General features: G+C 39.0%; 1 protein-coding gene across 1 annotated transcript in view; it reads right to left on the bottom strand.

The window, feature by feature from the left end:
- Window positions 1-7,952: 7,952 nt before the first annotated feature.
- tnfsf10l (TNF superfamily member 10, like) overlaps window positions 7,953-12,619 on the bottom strand; it is a 69,073-nt gene continuing 64,406 nt past the window's right edge. Inside the window, exon 7 of the mRNA XM_014981635.2 lies at window positions 7,953-12,543. Within this exon, the coding sequence (XP_014837121.1) occupies window positions 12,358-12,543 (186 nt within the window). The 3' untranslated portion in view covers window positions 7,953-12,357. The remainder of the gene's footprint in view (window positions 12,544-12,619) is intronic.

The raw sequence follows: 12,619 nt of genomic DNA, 5'->3' as shown, positions 1-12,619 counted from the left end.
AAGCATGATGGGCAATAATCAGGGAGACACAGAGAGAGCAGAGGGTGGGCTCCTGCTCTTTGGTGGATTTGTTGATGTGTGAGAGACGGGTGAAGGCTACATTGGTGTTAGATAAAGGGATTTATATACCGTTTGTATGACTGTTAGTGTGTGTGTGTGTGTGTGTGTGTGTGTGTGTGTGTGTGTGTCTGTCAGGAAGGGTGGTGTTACATGTATGTGGATAGAGGTTGAGGGGCAGGTTAAACAAACTCAAGGTCATTTGTTAAATCTCCTATTAAACACAGTAGGGTCAGAGAAAGGCAGATAAGTGCTAAAAATGGCAGTTTTTTCCATTTATATTCAGCCGACATGGGCCCCTATCAGGTCCACAGTCTGCAATGATGTTATGGTGGAAAAGATTAGTAGTCAAACAGTGGCAAGATCAGAAGCGTACGCCTGGGTGAATGTGAAGTTAATTATTTTCTCTTTATTTTAATGCTGCGCCTCTCATGATGTCTGTAATGATTTTGACCATGCAAAAAAAAAATTTTTTTCCCTTGTAGTCATTGAGTTTTGGTCAGTTAGAAGAGACCAGGGAATGGCTGTGACACGGAGGGAGTTGTAGTATTTACAATTCCAGTTCACCTTTGGTGGGTTGCTGTTTGTGTGGGAGCCTTGGCCAGGTGGTTTGCTCCCGTTGGGTGGCCTATGGCTCCTGGGAGTGTGTGGGGGCCTTTGGTGGGCCTAGAGGTGCCCAGGGCTTTGGTGAACCTCCATCCTTCTTAACCTCCCATGGGTTCACCAGGTGGAGACAATCCACCCCCTTGTCCTAGTCCTTCTAGGCTCTGGCTGGTGATTCGGGGGGTTTCCTTAGCTTGGGTGCTACTGCTTCTTTGCTGACAACCTACTTCTGTTTGAGGCCATCACTTGTATGTGTCTGCCTTGGGCCTTTTTGCTGCTCTTTATCGCTGAGTTTTTTGTTTTTTTGTTTGCAGGAAAATCTCTTGAGACTCATTGTCTCATTTACAAGAGAGACCTGTTAAGAGCCGGGGTGCAGGGTGTAATGTTTTCACCCCTCTAGCAGCTGCACACCTCCAGCTAACAAACTTGCTCATATGCACCCACTCAACACAGACACAGTTATTTCTACACACGCGATCCAAATGGTTGAAGGTCAAAGCGTATTATTACATCGATGTGGCCTAGCTGTCTACTTTGATGCTGCACACAGTCTTGGTTTAATAAAGTCGATTATGCAATTAGGATACCATCACCTTCAGATATCCTTGTAGCGCAAATCTGCACTAGCATGTCTTCCTAGCATGAAATGCTGAAGGTAGAACATGTTATTAATCCTCCTGGAGTCTTAGTGTGAAGCTCAGGAGGAGCGTGGAAAATGTCACAGTCAGAAAACGCACACAAGTAGTTTTTTTAGGCCAGTGGCATGGATTGTTCACAACAACAAAAAAAAGTTTCACATCATTTTTAAACAGTCCAGTCTCAACAGACAAATTAAAACTGCTTTTGTAAGCACTCAGAAAACACCATGCTAACTGTTAGCTGCTAACAACATTAAAGTTGGTATCTGTGTTCCAATTGGTGCAAAAGGGTTATTCCACTCATTGCTATAGATTATCTCTAATTTAAAACACAAAATCAACTGTTACTCAGATTATTCTTGGGGCTTTGAAGGCCAGAAAAAGAATCAACTCTAAAGTATTATGAAGTTCATTAGATAGCGTCTGCTCTGATGTCATGACAGCATTTGGGGTAAATCTTTGCTAGTGGAAGCGTCAGAAGGCCGAGCACTTACACATGCTTTCGTTTTTCGACCCATTGCCAAGATATTTCGGTCACACGGCCAGAAGAACACGCCTAAAACCGCATTGACTTTGTCAGAACCACTGAACATGTGTTTTGCGGAGCAGGTCCAGAGGAGCCCAGGTGCCGGTTGAATCTATCCACAACACAACCGGATCAAACCCGGGCTGAAGATTACATTTGACAAGAAGATATTTTTGCCTGTTTTCAACCACTTTTTTTTTTTTGAAGACAAACATTCTTTGGAGACCATTTAAGCTTGAGCTGCTCAGAAAAGTCTGTTTTTCGTTTTCCAGTGATTTAGAGATAATTCTGGTCGTCATACCCAGTGCCACATGGGAACTGCTGCAACAAAGATAAAGAACTTTTAAGACTTGATGCCACTTGATAAGATATCTTGGGAACTCATTTTAGGAGAAAATGGGTTTAAAGTAAAAAAAAAAAACTGTCAACAGACAATTATGCATTTAGTTTTCCCTTTATAATTTTGGCTAAGTGGAAAAAATGAAAAAGATGGAAGTAATGATGAACATTAAAGCGATAGATAAATCCTTAAGTGCAGGCTGGTGCACTAAAATCTTAATAGATTTCATGTTTTGCAAAGATTTTTTTAAAAATAAAAAACACACTTACTATGCCATCAGTGTAAAGGATGAGGAGAAATAAATGAGGGAACAGGATGTTTTCAAAGGTTTAAAGGGACAGTTCTGCAGTGTTGGAATGAAGTTCTGTTATAACATTAGCAGTTTATCTTCTACCTGTAGTATATAAGTCTCTTAAAATCTTCATTTACCATACTTGTAGATTAGTTTGTCCAAGCGGTTGAAGCTAATGTGTAGTCCAAGAGCGTCAAGTCTTACTCTAGCTGGTTAATGTTGGTTTTGTGTCTTCTTTGGCAGTGTGTTCCTTGCGTGAATATGAGCAGGAACGTTAGCAAAGGTTGAAGGAGCAGTGAAGTATCCGTGGTTGATGCTCCAATGAAGTCACTTTGTGCCCTTGGCCGGTCAGTTTCACTGAAATATCTTGCCGTATTTTCTGATTATTCAATTGACGCTGTGCTCTGGAACATCTACTGGAAGTTAAGTATAACTTTGCTAAAGTTTCTCGTTTATGCACCGCAGATGTAGTAAATTCACGTAGGATCAGAATTTTAAAAACATCACTATTATCACAAATTACACGTCTCTAGGCAGTTGCCGTTTAGAAACGCACAACAGGTGCGCCTCAGTTCTGGATTGACCTCTTAACCCAACAAATAAATGGGAAACATACATCCTGTTAGGAAACATTGTGGGAATAGCTGCAGGTATCAAGCTCTCTGTCTTTGGGCGTGACTGTAGAGACTGTAGCAGTTGCTTCACGGCTGTTTTAAAGCAACAATGTCCCAACTGAATATGTTTCAGAGGAGCTATTCATCAGTCAAAGGAGATATTTCATTTCAGTTAAATTTAAGGTAAGATCTCAATCTCACTGTCAGGATAAACCTCTAAAGAGAAAGGGAGCCAGGATTGAGAACTTAACATTGCCCTTCGTTTTACAAACATGTCTGAATTGTTGTCTCTTAATCCATGTGTGACTAGAAACGGCCAGAAAATGTACAATGTATCAGCACTGACAAAAAGAAATTAATTGTCAACAAAAACGTTACTTCATGTGTATCTAGCTATCTAGCTAGCTAGCTAGATATTTAGCTAGCTAGCTAATTTCTTGCGTATCTATCAATTTACTTAGATTAAATTAAATAAATGGAAGAAAAACATGACGATACTTTAACTCTTAAAACTATTAATGTGTTTGGTGTTAATGGCCAGTAGGTGGCAACAGTGTCAAAATTGACACTATACGAAAGATCAAGAATGGCTAAAGCAGTGACAGACTTCAGCCTTTCCTGTTGTCATTAACTTTGACTTACAGTGCTTTGCAACTGCAGAGCTCCACTTAAATGGTTCAGACCAACACTTAATGCTCACCGAGGCTCCTTCATTCAGTCTGACTGAGCCTGAGCTATTTTGCAAAGACGGGGCAAAAATGTGGCATTGACTTAGGGAGACCGGGTGCAAATGTACACTACAGTACACATTTCATATTTTTGTTTGTGAAAAATTCTAAACCATAATTTTCCTTCTACATCCAAGTCGTACACTAGTCTGTGAAATAAAACTCCATTAAAAACCTTTATTCAGATAATATAGGGAGGTCAACATAAAATCTTTGCTTGTCTTTTTAACTTCACAGCTTTAAGTGTCTAAACCTACTGCACTTAAAACCATTAAAGTTAAAATAGCAGAAATGATTGATCACATGGATCAGCTTTGCCCCAGTGGAATATCCAAAATTACTTTTCTGTTAAATGAACTAAACTCTTCCATTTGTCATTAAGAGTCACACAGTTGAGAGAAGATTGGATCAGACATGATCATCTGTTTCTTCAACTAATTACTCAATAACGTGATCCAGGGGTCTGGATACGTTTATGACCTCTTGATATTTTAGCCAAATGCTACAAACATCACCTTCCTTTGTGTCACGCTTAGTGGATCATTTGCAACACCGACCCATTACAGCAAGTGGAGCCGCTTCAGCAATCTGGTCCCGATGAGTTCTGTTTGTTGCCATGCCTCCGTGCCTGCAGCATGATGTCACTGCTTCTTTCTAATGTTTTAAACATGTTGGGGATAGATTTCATAAATGGGACCCTTCAGAGATTAACTAGCACTTCATTATATATATATATATTTAGCCCTGCAGATGTTCTTGGATGAAATTTGGAAAGGCTGTTTATTTGCACCTGTGAGATCAATGGCAGCTGTGTTGGACAAATATTCACTAATGAGCAAAGAAGAAGAAGATATGACATGTTGCCAATGGGCTTTGGGAGAAACTTCTGGTTTACATTAATATGAAATAAACATCAAGGGTGACAATTGTAGGGTGTAGTACTTTTAGCTTTCAAGGTGTTTTATGAAAAATTATGCAGTGCGTTCCTGGGTCCAAAACCACAGTGCCATAAAAAAGTAGTTATTACAGATTTCTGCTGTTTTTGCTAATTTGTCACACTTGAATGTTTCAGATTGTCAAACAAATTTTCAATTTCAGACAAAAATACTTGAAAGCAAATACAAAACTTCCGCAAAAATATTAACTCTGGAAGTTGAGAGCTACATTATTTTATGATATTACTCATCCTTTTTATCAGTGCCTTTATGGTGTAATCTCTCATTTCCCATGCAAGCTTCTCCTTTGGGCTTTACAGCAAAGTGTAGCCACTTATAGTGTAAATAAGGGTGATCCACCAGCGAAGTACGCAGAGGAGCAGAGACGCATAAAGTGTAAATCCAGGGTGACTTGCCACAGTTAAGGTCAAAGTTCATAATTGAACAATACAAAAGAGAATCTACAGGAGGCCAAAATTTACCGTTGACCTAAAAGAGCCTCACACATGATGCAACATGGTTATAGAGTATTGTTGAATGTGGTTGTGGATAGATTGGCTAGCTGTTCCACTTTGCTATAAAACCATAGAAACAATTAATTCTGCTTTTGGAGAGCTGGTCTGTCAAATAGAGCTCGCTCTCTTCCTTTGAAGATATGTTATCGTGTTCAGCAAGCCGCAGTCGTTTAAAACATGGAGGAGCGCTGAGTGAATCCTGAATGGAAGCTGAAGTCGGCGCAGCTGGAACCTGGAGTCTGGGCCGATTTTACATATAGTTTACAGAGTTTTATCATAACTGCTTGCTTGGTGTCTTTCTTCCAAGTCTGGAAACCAGCGAGTAATCCCTGATATTTTTTCCAAAGACTGCGACTCCAACTTATTCCCAGTGATATTGCAGAAAACAAACTATTTATGTGCCCAGTTTTGCAGGAGCTTCCAAGGTAAACGGAACATTGGGAATTTATGATTTGCCACCAAAAGCTTTAGATAGGATGTCAAAACTCTTAAATTCTAAACATCTGGCTGCTGTGATGCATTTCATAACATGCAGGTAAGGGTTGAGCCAACAGCTGGTCAGAAAGGCTCAAACAAAAGCAGATTTCTACTATCTTAAAATGACTATTTCTAAAATATCATAGCAATTTATGTAAAATCGCATTGTGTTTACTGACAGACACTGAGGGTTATTTGCAAGGGAGGAACACGTTGGTCTGCAGTCTATTAACAAAAATTAAATGCGTTCTGCAGTGTTTTCACATTTTGTCACGTTACAACCACAAACCTAATTTCCTGAGGCATTGGGGAGAGGAAATAGGACATCTTTAACGTATAAAAATCTAAGATGGCACATTTAGCCCCCTTTATTCTTCTAATAAGTAACATCTGGTACAACCAGTTATCTTCAGAAGTTTGGATCATTTACTAAAATGGTCCAGTAAAAGTTCAGACTTAACTGGAATATTAAATCAAGCAAAATTGCTGCTCACAGTTGCTCTCGACGCACAGTGACTCAGCTATTCCGAAAAGAAAACGAAAAGTGCAAACCTGGTAGAGACTTGCCTCAAAAACCCTGCAGCTGTTACTGCAGTGAAAAGTACCGACATGGTGTGAATACAAATGTGCACTTATAGGTTTGTTTGGGGGTTTGTTTCAAAATTTCCTTCTAATTCATGATTATGCACTACATTCTGTGTCTACGTCCGTTCAAGTCTCAGTGAATATGTTCATGTTTGGTTTTGTGACGTGGCTAATGGTGGAGAATAGACAGGAAGCACTTTTGCAGTAGTCTGTATGAAAAGGTCTACTCGTCAACGTTTTGATGATTCGGTCTTGGCACTTGACTCTGTTCTGGATCTACTTCTGTTCATTCAAACTGAAGTCATTTGAACTTGATCATTTTCACAAAGAGCTCCATCTCCAAAAGTACAAAGTTCACCATGTTAACTTCAGTCCCAGAACATTAAGATAAACCAACAAAGTGCATATTTAGTAGAATCATCGTTTCTGCCACAGAGCAACACTACCAATTACCTTGACCACACAGAGAAATCAAACCTCACTTTTCACATTGTATCATTTTGTCAACAGACCTCATGAGTGAACCGTCCAGTTGGCGTCGTCTGTCTGAGAATGGACTCCTCTTGTCACATTGACTGTAAATGGAGCTGGTGTCCGTCTCTCGTGACAATCAGATGATTTGTGCAACTTTTTCCTCAAACCCAAGCATTTGACATGCATATCTTGAATTTTTGAAGTTATTTACTTAATGTGGCAGAAGCGGACTCTTTGGCCTTGTGGCATGGCAGCAGCGTTCCCTTGCAGGAAGGGAACAGATGGAAGTCATAATGAGAACATCTCTAGAAATGCTGTTAACCAGCATTAATCACAACTTCTGCAGTGCTCCGATTAAAATTCATAAACAACCTTCTGACTGAACTGAGCTGCTGCCAAACACATTTTATATATCTTTTGGCATCGTTCTTTCCTGCAGAGTCGCTGTGTGTCTCAGGATACGCAGCGTTCTCACCACCTCGTAAAGAATAATATTAATTCGTTTGCTTACCCAGCAGACCTAAATGGGCTGCAGGGAAGTTTTTAAAACAACTTCTATTGATTTATTTTCGTTAGATTTGTCCAGAGATCAGCCGTGCGACAGTTGCACAACAAATTAAGTCAGAAACCACAATCGCTTCTCTCACTTGGTTCAATATGAATTGTTATGGGACATGAATCTGTGTGAGTAGCTAATTTATCGTATCAATTTCTTGACTTATGAAGCTCAGGACACACCTGACTTCGTTAGATATACTCTGTGGATAATTGACAAAGACAGTGCTGTAATTATTATGGAAAAACTCCTAACAGCTTGAAATTAAATAGAAAATCTTTAGCATGGCAGGCGACATCAGTTCATAGCCTGAGTTTAGAAAGTTTGTCTTGCACAGGTGTGAATTTAGTGACTTAACCTAACATACCAAAAGTAATGACTCAAGACCTGCACAAAAAAACATTGCACGCTGTTTGTAATTTTAAATATTATTTCGACACGCATAATTACCTCCAGAAACGTGTTTTCATAACCGTGAAGTAAATTTGTTTCTTTTTGCCAAGCAAAAGTCAGTAGAGGTTGCGTTTGAATCATAATCTAAACAAGCGAAAAACTGTGATCACTAAATTGAAACTTTACATTTTCAATCAACACATTTTCACAGACGCGGGGTTGTAATCAGATATTTGTTTATTTTCCCAACAACACTGCGCCACTAATGTTCACAGCTACGTATAAAACTGTTCAGTAGAAACAAAGCCCTTAGACATTCAATGCAAATGTTAAAGAAGAGACTGATGGATTTATTGTTACAATATGGTCGGGTATATTGTAATAATAAGGTGATGTTTTCAAGGGGATTAGGGGGAACTGGGAGGCTTTTGCCCTTTTGAAATAACATGCTGAGGGTCAAACATGAAGAGCAAGACAGAACATTGATGTGAATCACAACCAGCCCAAAAAAAGAATAAAAAAAAGGGTGAAACTGCAATAATTTTTCAAGTTAAACCATTTAACTTGAATTATTACCTCACCTGACTGCATAAATTTCTGTTCTGAGTCAAAATGTCAGCCTGTGTGTAGAAATGTTCTTTTCTCCTGGGAAAACCATGTAAGTGGAAAGGCAAAGAAAAGTGCATTTGATTTGTTCGACTTCATTTCTTAATTGTGATTGTGACATAAGCTGTTTAAACAAACCCATACAGTAAGAGCACACGCACACACACGCGCGCACACACAAGGCCTGACCACTGACAACAACCAGATGGCACAGGGAGGCGGCGCCGTAAATTTCTGAGTGTGTATAAATCTGAGTGTTTGTGCTTTTCCAGAGTGTGACACCAAATGATGTGTGTGTCTGCAGAGCACATGCTGGCAGGCATGTAGTGCGAGCTGATGTATGTGAATGTGTGTGTGTGTGTGTCTTTTATGGACATACATGTCCACATACCATCGAAAAGAAAACGTGTAGGGGTCGACTCAGTGCTGGGTGGTGCATGGTTTGTGTCAGTGAATATCTTGCTTCTTCCCAAAACACTTTTTTTTTATGTCTGTCTGTGACTTTCTTTATCTGGGCTGTCTTCCAAAACTTTACTTTTTTTGGGGTTTGTCTTATAACTGCTGCATGACTCGGGGAGAGGTGTCTTATTTTTCTGATGCATGTGTAAAACAGTCTATTTTTGTCGTACAGCCATATTTAATTTGACCTTTCATCCCTGACAAATTAGAGGTAGCTCATTTTTTTTACATTTTATTTTATTGTTGAAGTAAGAGTTGTAAAATTCTTACAAAACTGCAAAGTACATCAGACATGAAATTCAACAACAAACCGTAAAGGCACTTTTTGGACAATATGTTTCCTGCTATCTTGTTCCATCTAGATTGAACTATCACCACCAGTTTCAGTTCTGACAGTTACATTTTCTGCTTTACTTCCCACAAAACATTTAGACTAGGAAGTGAAATAAAAAAGAGGCGGTTCTAATGAGTAACTTCTTGGTTGATGTAACCCTAATTTACAATAAAAAGGGAAATGGACAGAAAAAAAAACACGTTTCTATTGTCTTAAGAGCCAATGGTTTTCGTTTATATCCTTTTGTTGGCCAAGTGAAACTTGGCGTTACGGATGCTAACCTCAACAGTTTAGTGTCTAAGCTTGTTACAAAGATAGTTTGGATTTCTTAAAGTGAAATCAGTAATGGATCCCTTATCTACATTAGAAAGATTTTGTAGTACAAGGCTAACAGCTAGCTAACAGATTCTAGCCTGCTCGAATTGAACTTGTTCATATAAACACACATTATTATATTAGCAGGTATAAGTCTTCTAGGCTTTGTTGTTAAATGTATTCTTTTTCCCCAAGATGAAACATTCCCAAAAGAATGTTGGAAGCCTAACATTGTGTTGGTTGACTTTGCCGACTACAACATCATCTGCGACTTGTCAGTCGGCTGGAACTTAACCCAGCAGACTGACTGTTAGCGGATCTGCCACATCATGCTAGTAAGTTAGCTAATGGCATGAGCTGATGTAATTTCAGAGATGTGGCAAGATAATGGTGACAAACAACAGCGGTCTCTTGTGAAAGTGTACAAGGTCTGCATTTTCAGTATGAGTTATTTTAAATGGCTAAAATAATCAAAAACATTTATGGTTCAGACTAGCTGTTGGCATATCACTGCTATAACTATTTATTTTTTCTACAAATTTAAGGCAAAATTACATCTTTCTAATGTAAATAAAGGAGATAATACTAACATTAACTTTGATTTTAAAATATATTTAAGGCCCCCTGGTCCATGGGGAAAAGAATATATCACAGTAATTAACTGGTTCTACGACATTATTTACAATTTCTTGACAAAATTAAGTAAACAAATTTCCACATGGTGTATAACACAAATTCTTGAGCAAATAGATCACATCTTAGTTGGATAAATTTTGAAGAAATAAAACCTTAACAGGGAACGAACTCCGGAGTCGTCGATGTTGGTTTTCTCTGTAGCAGACCAAGGCGTGGTAGTTCGTATGGAGCACTTCGTAATGCTAACTACAGCAGCAGAGTGATTATTTTAAGTAATAGCCAGCTTATTATTTGAAATGAATTTGCCAAACACCAATGAACCCCATATCCAAATCAACCAAAACGAGCACAGGGAATAAATAGAGTGAACCAGTTATGCTTCCTTTAACACATGGGCTTGGGTTAGCTTAAACTAGCCTCATTGGTAGCTGAGCTGTGTGGTATAACATCAGTGGTCTGTTCCGTATTACTGGCTTAACTTAATTTTTTAAAAATCAGACAAAGCAATATAATGTGAATAACAGAATATAGAGTGAATCATTTAGATGAAACTTTATGCTCTTACAGGGTTAGCTTAGCATAGCACGACTGGCGCTTCTGCTACTCTATGTAGTGTAAAACCATCAGTCCACTCCCCCTCACTAGTTTATCTGACACATGCTTCAGGTGCTGACTGAGCTTTCCCAGCTTTATACCAATTAAGATTTTTTTTTTTTTAAAATGTGTCTCGTCTAATAAACAAGCCCTTTGTCTTTCCATTTATCCGGTAAAACTAGGCAACACTAGGCGTTAGCAAACTGATATCAGGAAAAAAGAAACAGAATATTTCACAGGATGAAATTAAACATATATTTGCACTTTTTTCCACCCAAACTTTCAAATTAATGTGTTGTTTTTTTTCCCACACTAAATTCACCTTTGACTTTTCAGCACCCTCTGGTGGTGGCTTATCAGAAGGCAGCAAAAAGGCTTTTTGATTTATTTAAAACAAAAAACAACTAAAATCTTGCTCTGGCACACATTGATGCATGGGTTTACGCAAGTATTTTAACCAGTTATTTTCACCTATTTTAAGAGGTTGTTATAAAGGAAGATTAAAACTGAGATAAATTTAGCATTTGAACATTTGTCTGAATGTATTTCAATGTACAAGGTGCTAGATGCAACGTAGTCCCTAAACAAACAAACAAAAAAACCCAACAAATGTTCACAATTTAACTTTTACAACCATGCTAGCTGTGAATGTTTGCAGCTGAGCAACTAGTGTTTTTCTGCACATTCTGATTCTTTTCTTACAGTAAAACACGATGCAACTTCACAGGTTAGACAAAAAAGGCAACAAAGATGAAACTTTTTATCAGAAAACATGAAGAAATCATTGACAGAAGGGAAGATCAAGAGTCTGGTTGGGCTGCATGCCACCCTGAGTCTCTCTGAGTCTTTTTTTTATCTTCCTCTGCTTTGCTGGGCTCATTCTTATTACCATTTACAAGATTTCACCTTTGTCCTCTTTGTTTTCACTTCTCTTTTTCTTTACAGACTCTTCTTCAGAAAGTTCTCATCTGATCACAGTTCCTTACAGTATCCAGCAGGAAAAGGAAATCCTTATCCTCTGTCATACTTTCCATACAGTTCATGGTTCTAGTCCAAGTGGTTTTCAGGTCAAGTCAAAGTAAAAATACAAATGAATTAGACTTTAAAAAAAATCACCACAGGTCACATCTCATCTTTAGGTCTATATATGTACAGTACTCTCATGGCACGCTTAGAAAAGTTAAACTCAAGACAGTTTGCTTTGGTTTGATCATTGCGCTTCTTCTGCTACTGTTCAAAAGCCCTTCTTCACATCTTTGATGCAGAAGACGGGTGTGTACATTCTTTGGTTCGGAGATTCGTGGGTATGATTGCTTTATACAACAAAGTTTGTTTGAAACAGGAAGTTCACCGAGATCGTTTTCAGCGGGGATGTCCAAATGATCTTCTTTTGGGAAATCCAAACTGCAAGAATCGACTGCAAATTAGTACTCTTCTCTCATATTGATGATTGCACATCTCTCAACCGATTTTTCTTTCAGTGGGAAGCAGGAAAGACAAATCCACTCTTCTCTCCCTTTCACCCAAAACTCTTGCAGGGTTCCCAAATGTTTTCCTCAGTTAGTGTGTCAAAAAAGAGGCTCACAATTGTAATCAATTGATATTAAAAAGGTGTCTGTCTCATTGTCTCCATTTCCTCCGTAGTGTCTCGTTTTACCAATCATCTCCCATCACGTTCTCTTAAAGGTCCAAGCGGAAGGCCCCGAAGTAACTGGACGAATCATCGGCATTCACCATAGTAGGAGAGGAGACGGAGACGAAGAGTTCGTCGCCAGCCCTCAGCTCAAACAGGCCCCCCTGGTAGACGGAGTGCAGGGCGTACTCAGCATCTGGAGCCCAGCATTTGGTTCCCACGCCCTTCAGGAGCTGGAAGAACCAGAGAGAGACAATCACAGTGAGTTAACGGTTCATATCCGATTGGTCTGCGTAGAGAAAACCTGAC

The sequence above is a fragment of the Poecilia mexicana genome, unplaced genomic scaffold (genome assembly GCF_051168715.1).
Source record: "Poecilia mexicana isolate PSO_F unplaced genomic scaffold, ASM5116871v1 scaffold_18, whole genome shotgun sequence".
Taxonomy (NCBI): Eukaryota; Metazoa; Chordata; class Actinopteri; order Cyprinodontiformes; family Poeciliidae; genus Poecilia; species Poecilia mexicana.
Note: the sequence above shows the minus strand (reverse complement) of the source record. Positions and strands in the feature narration are given on the sequence as shown.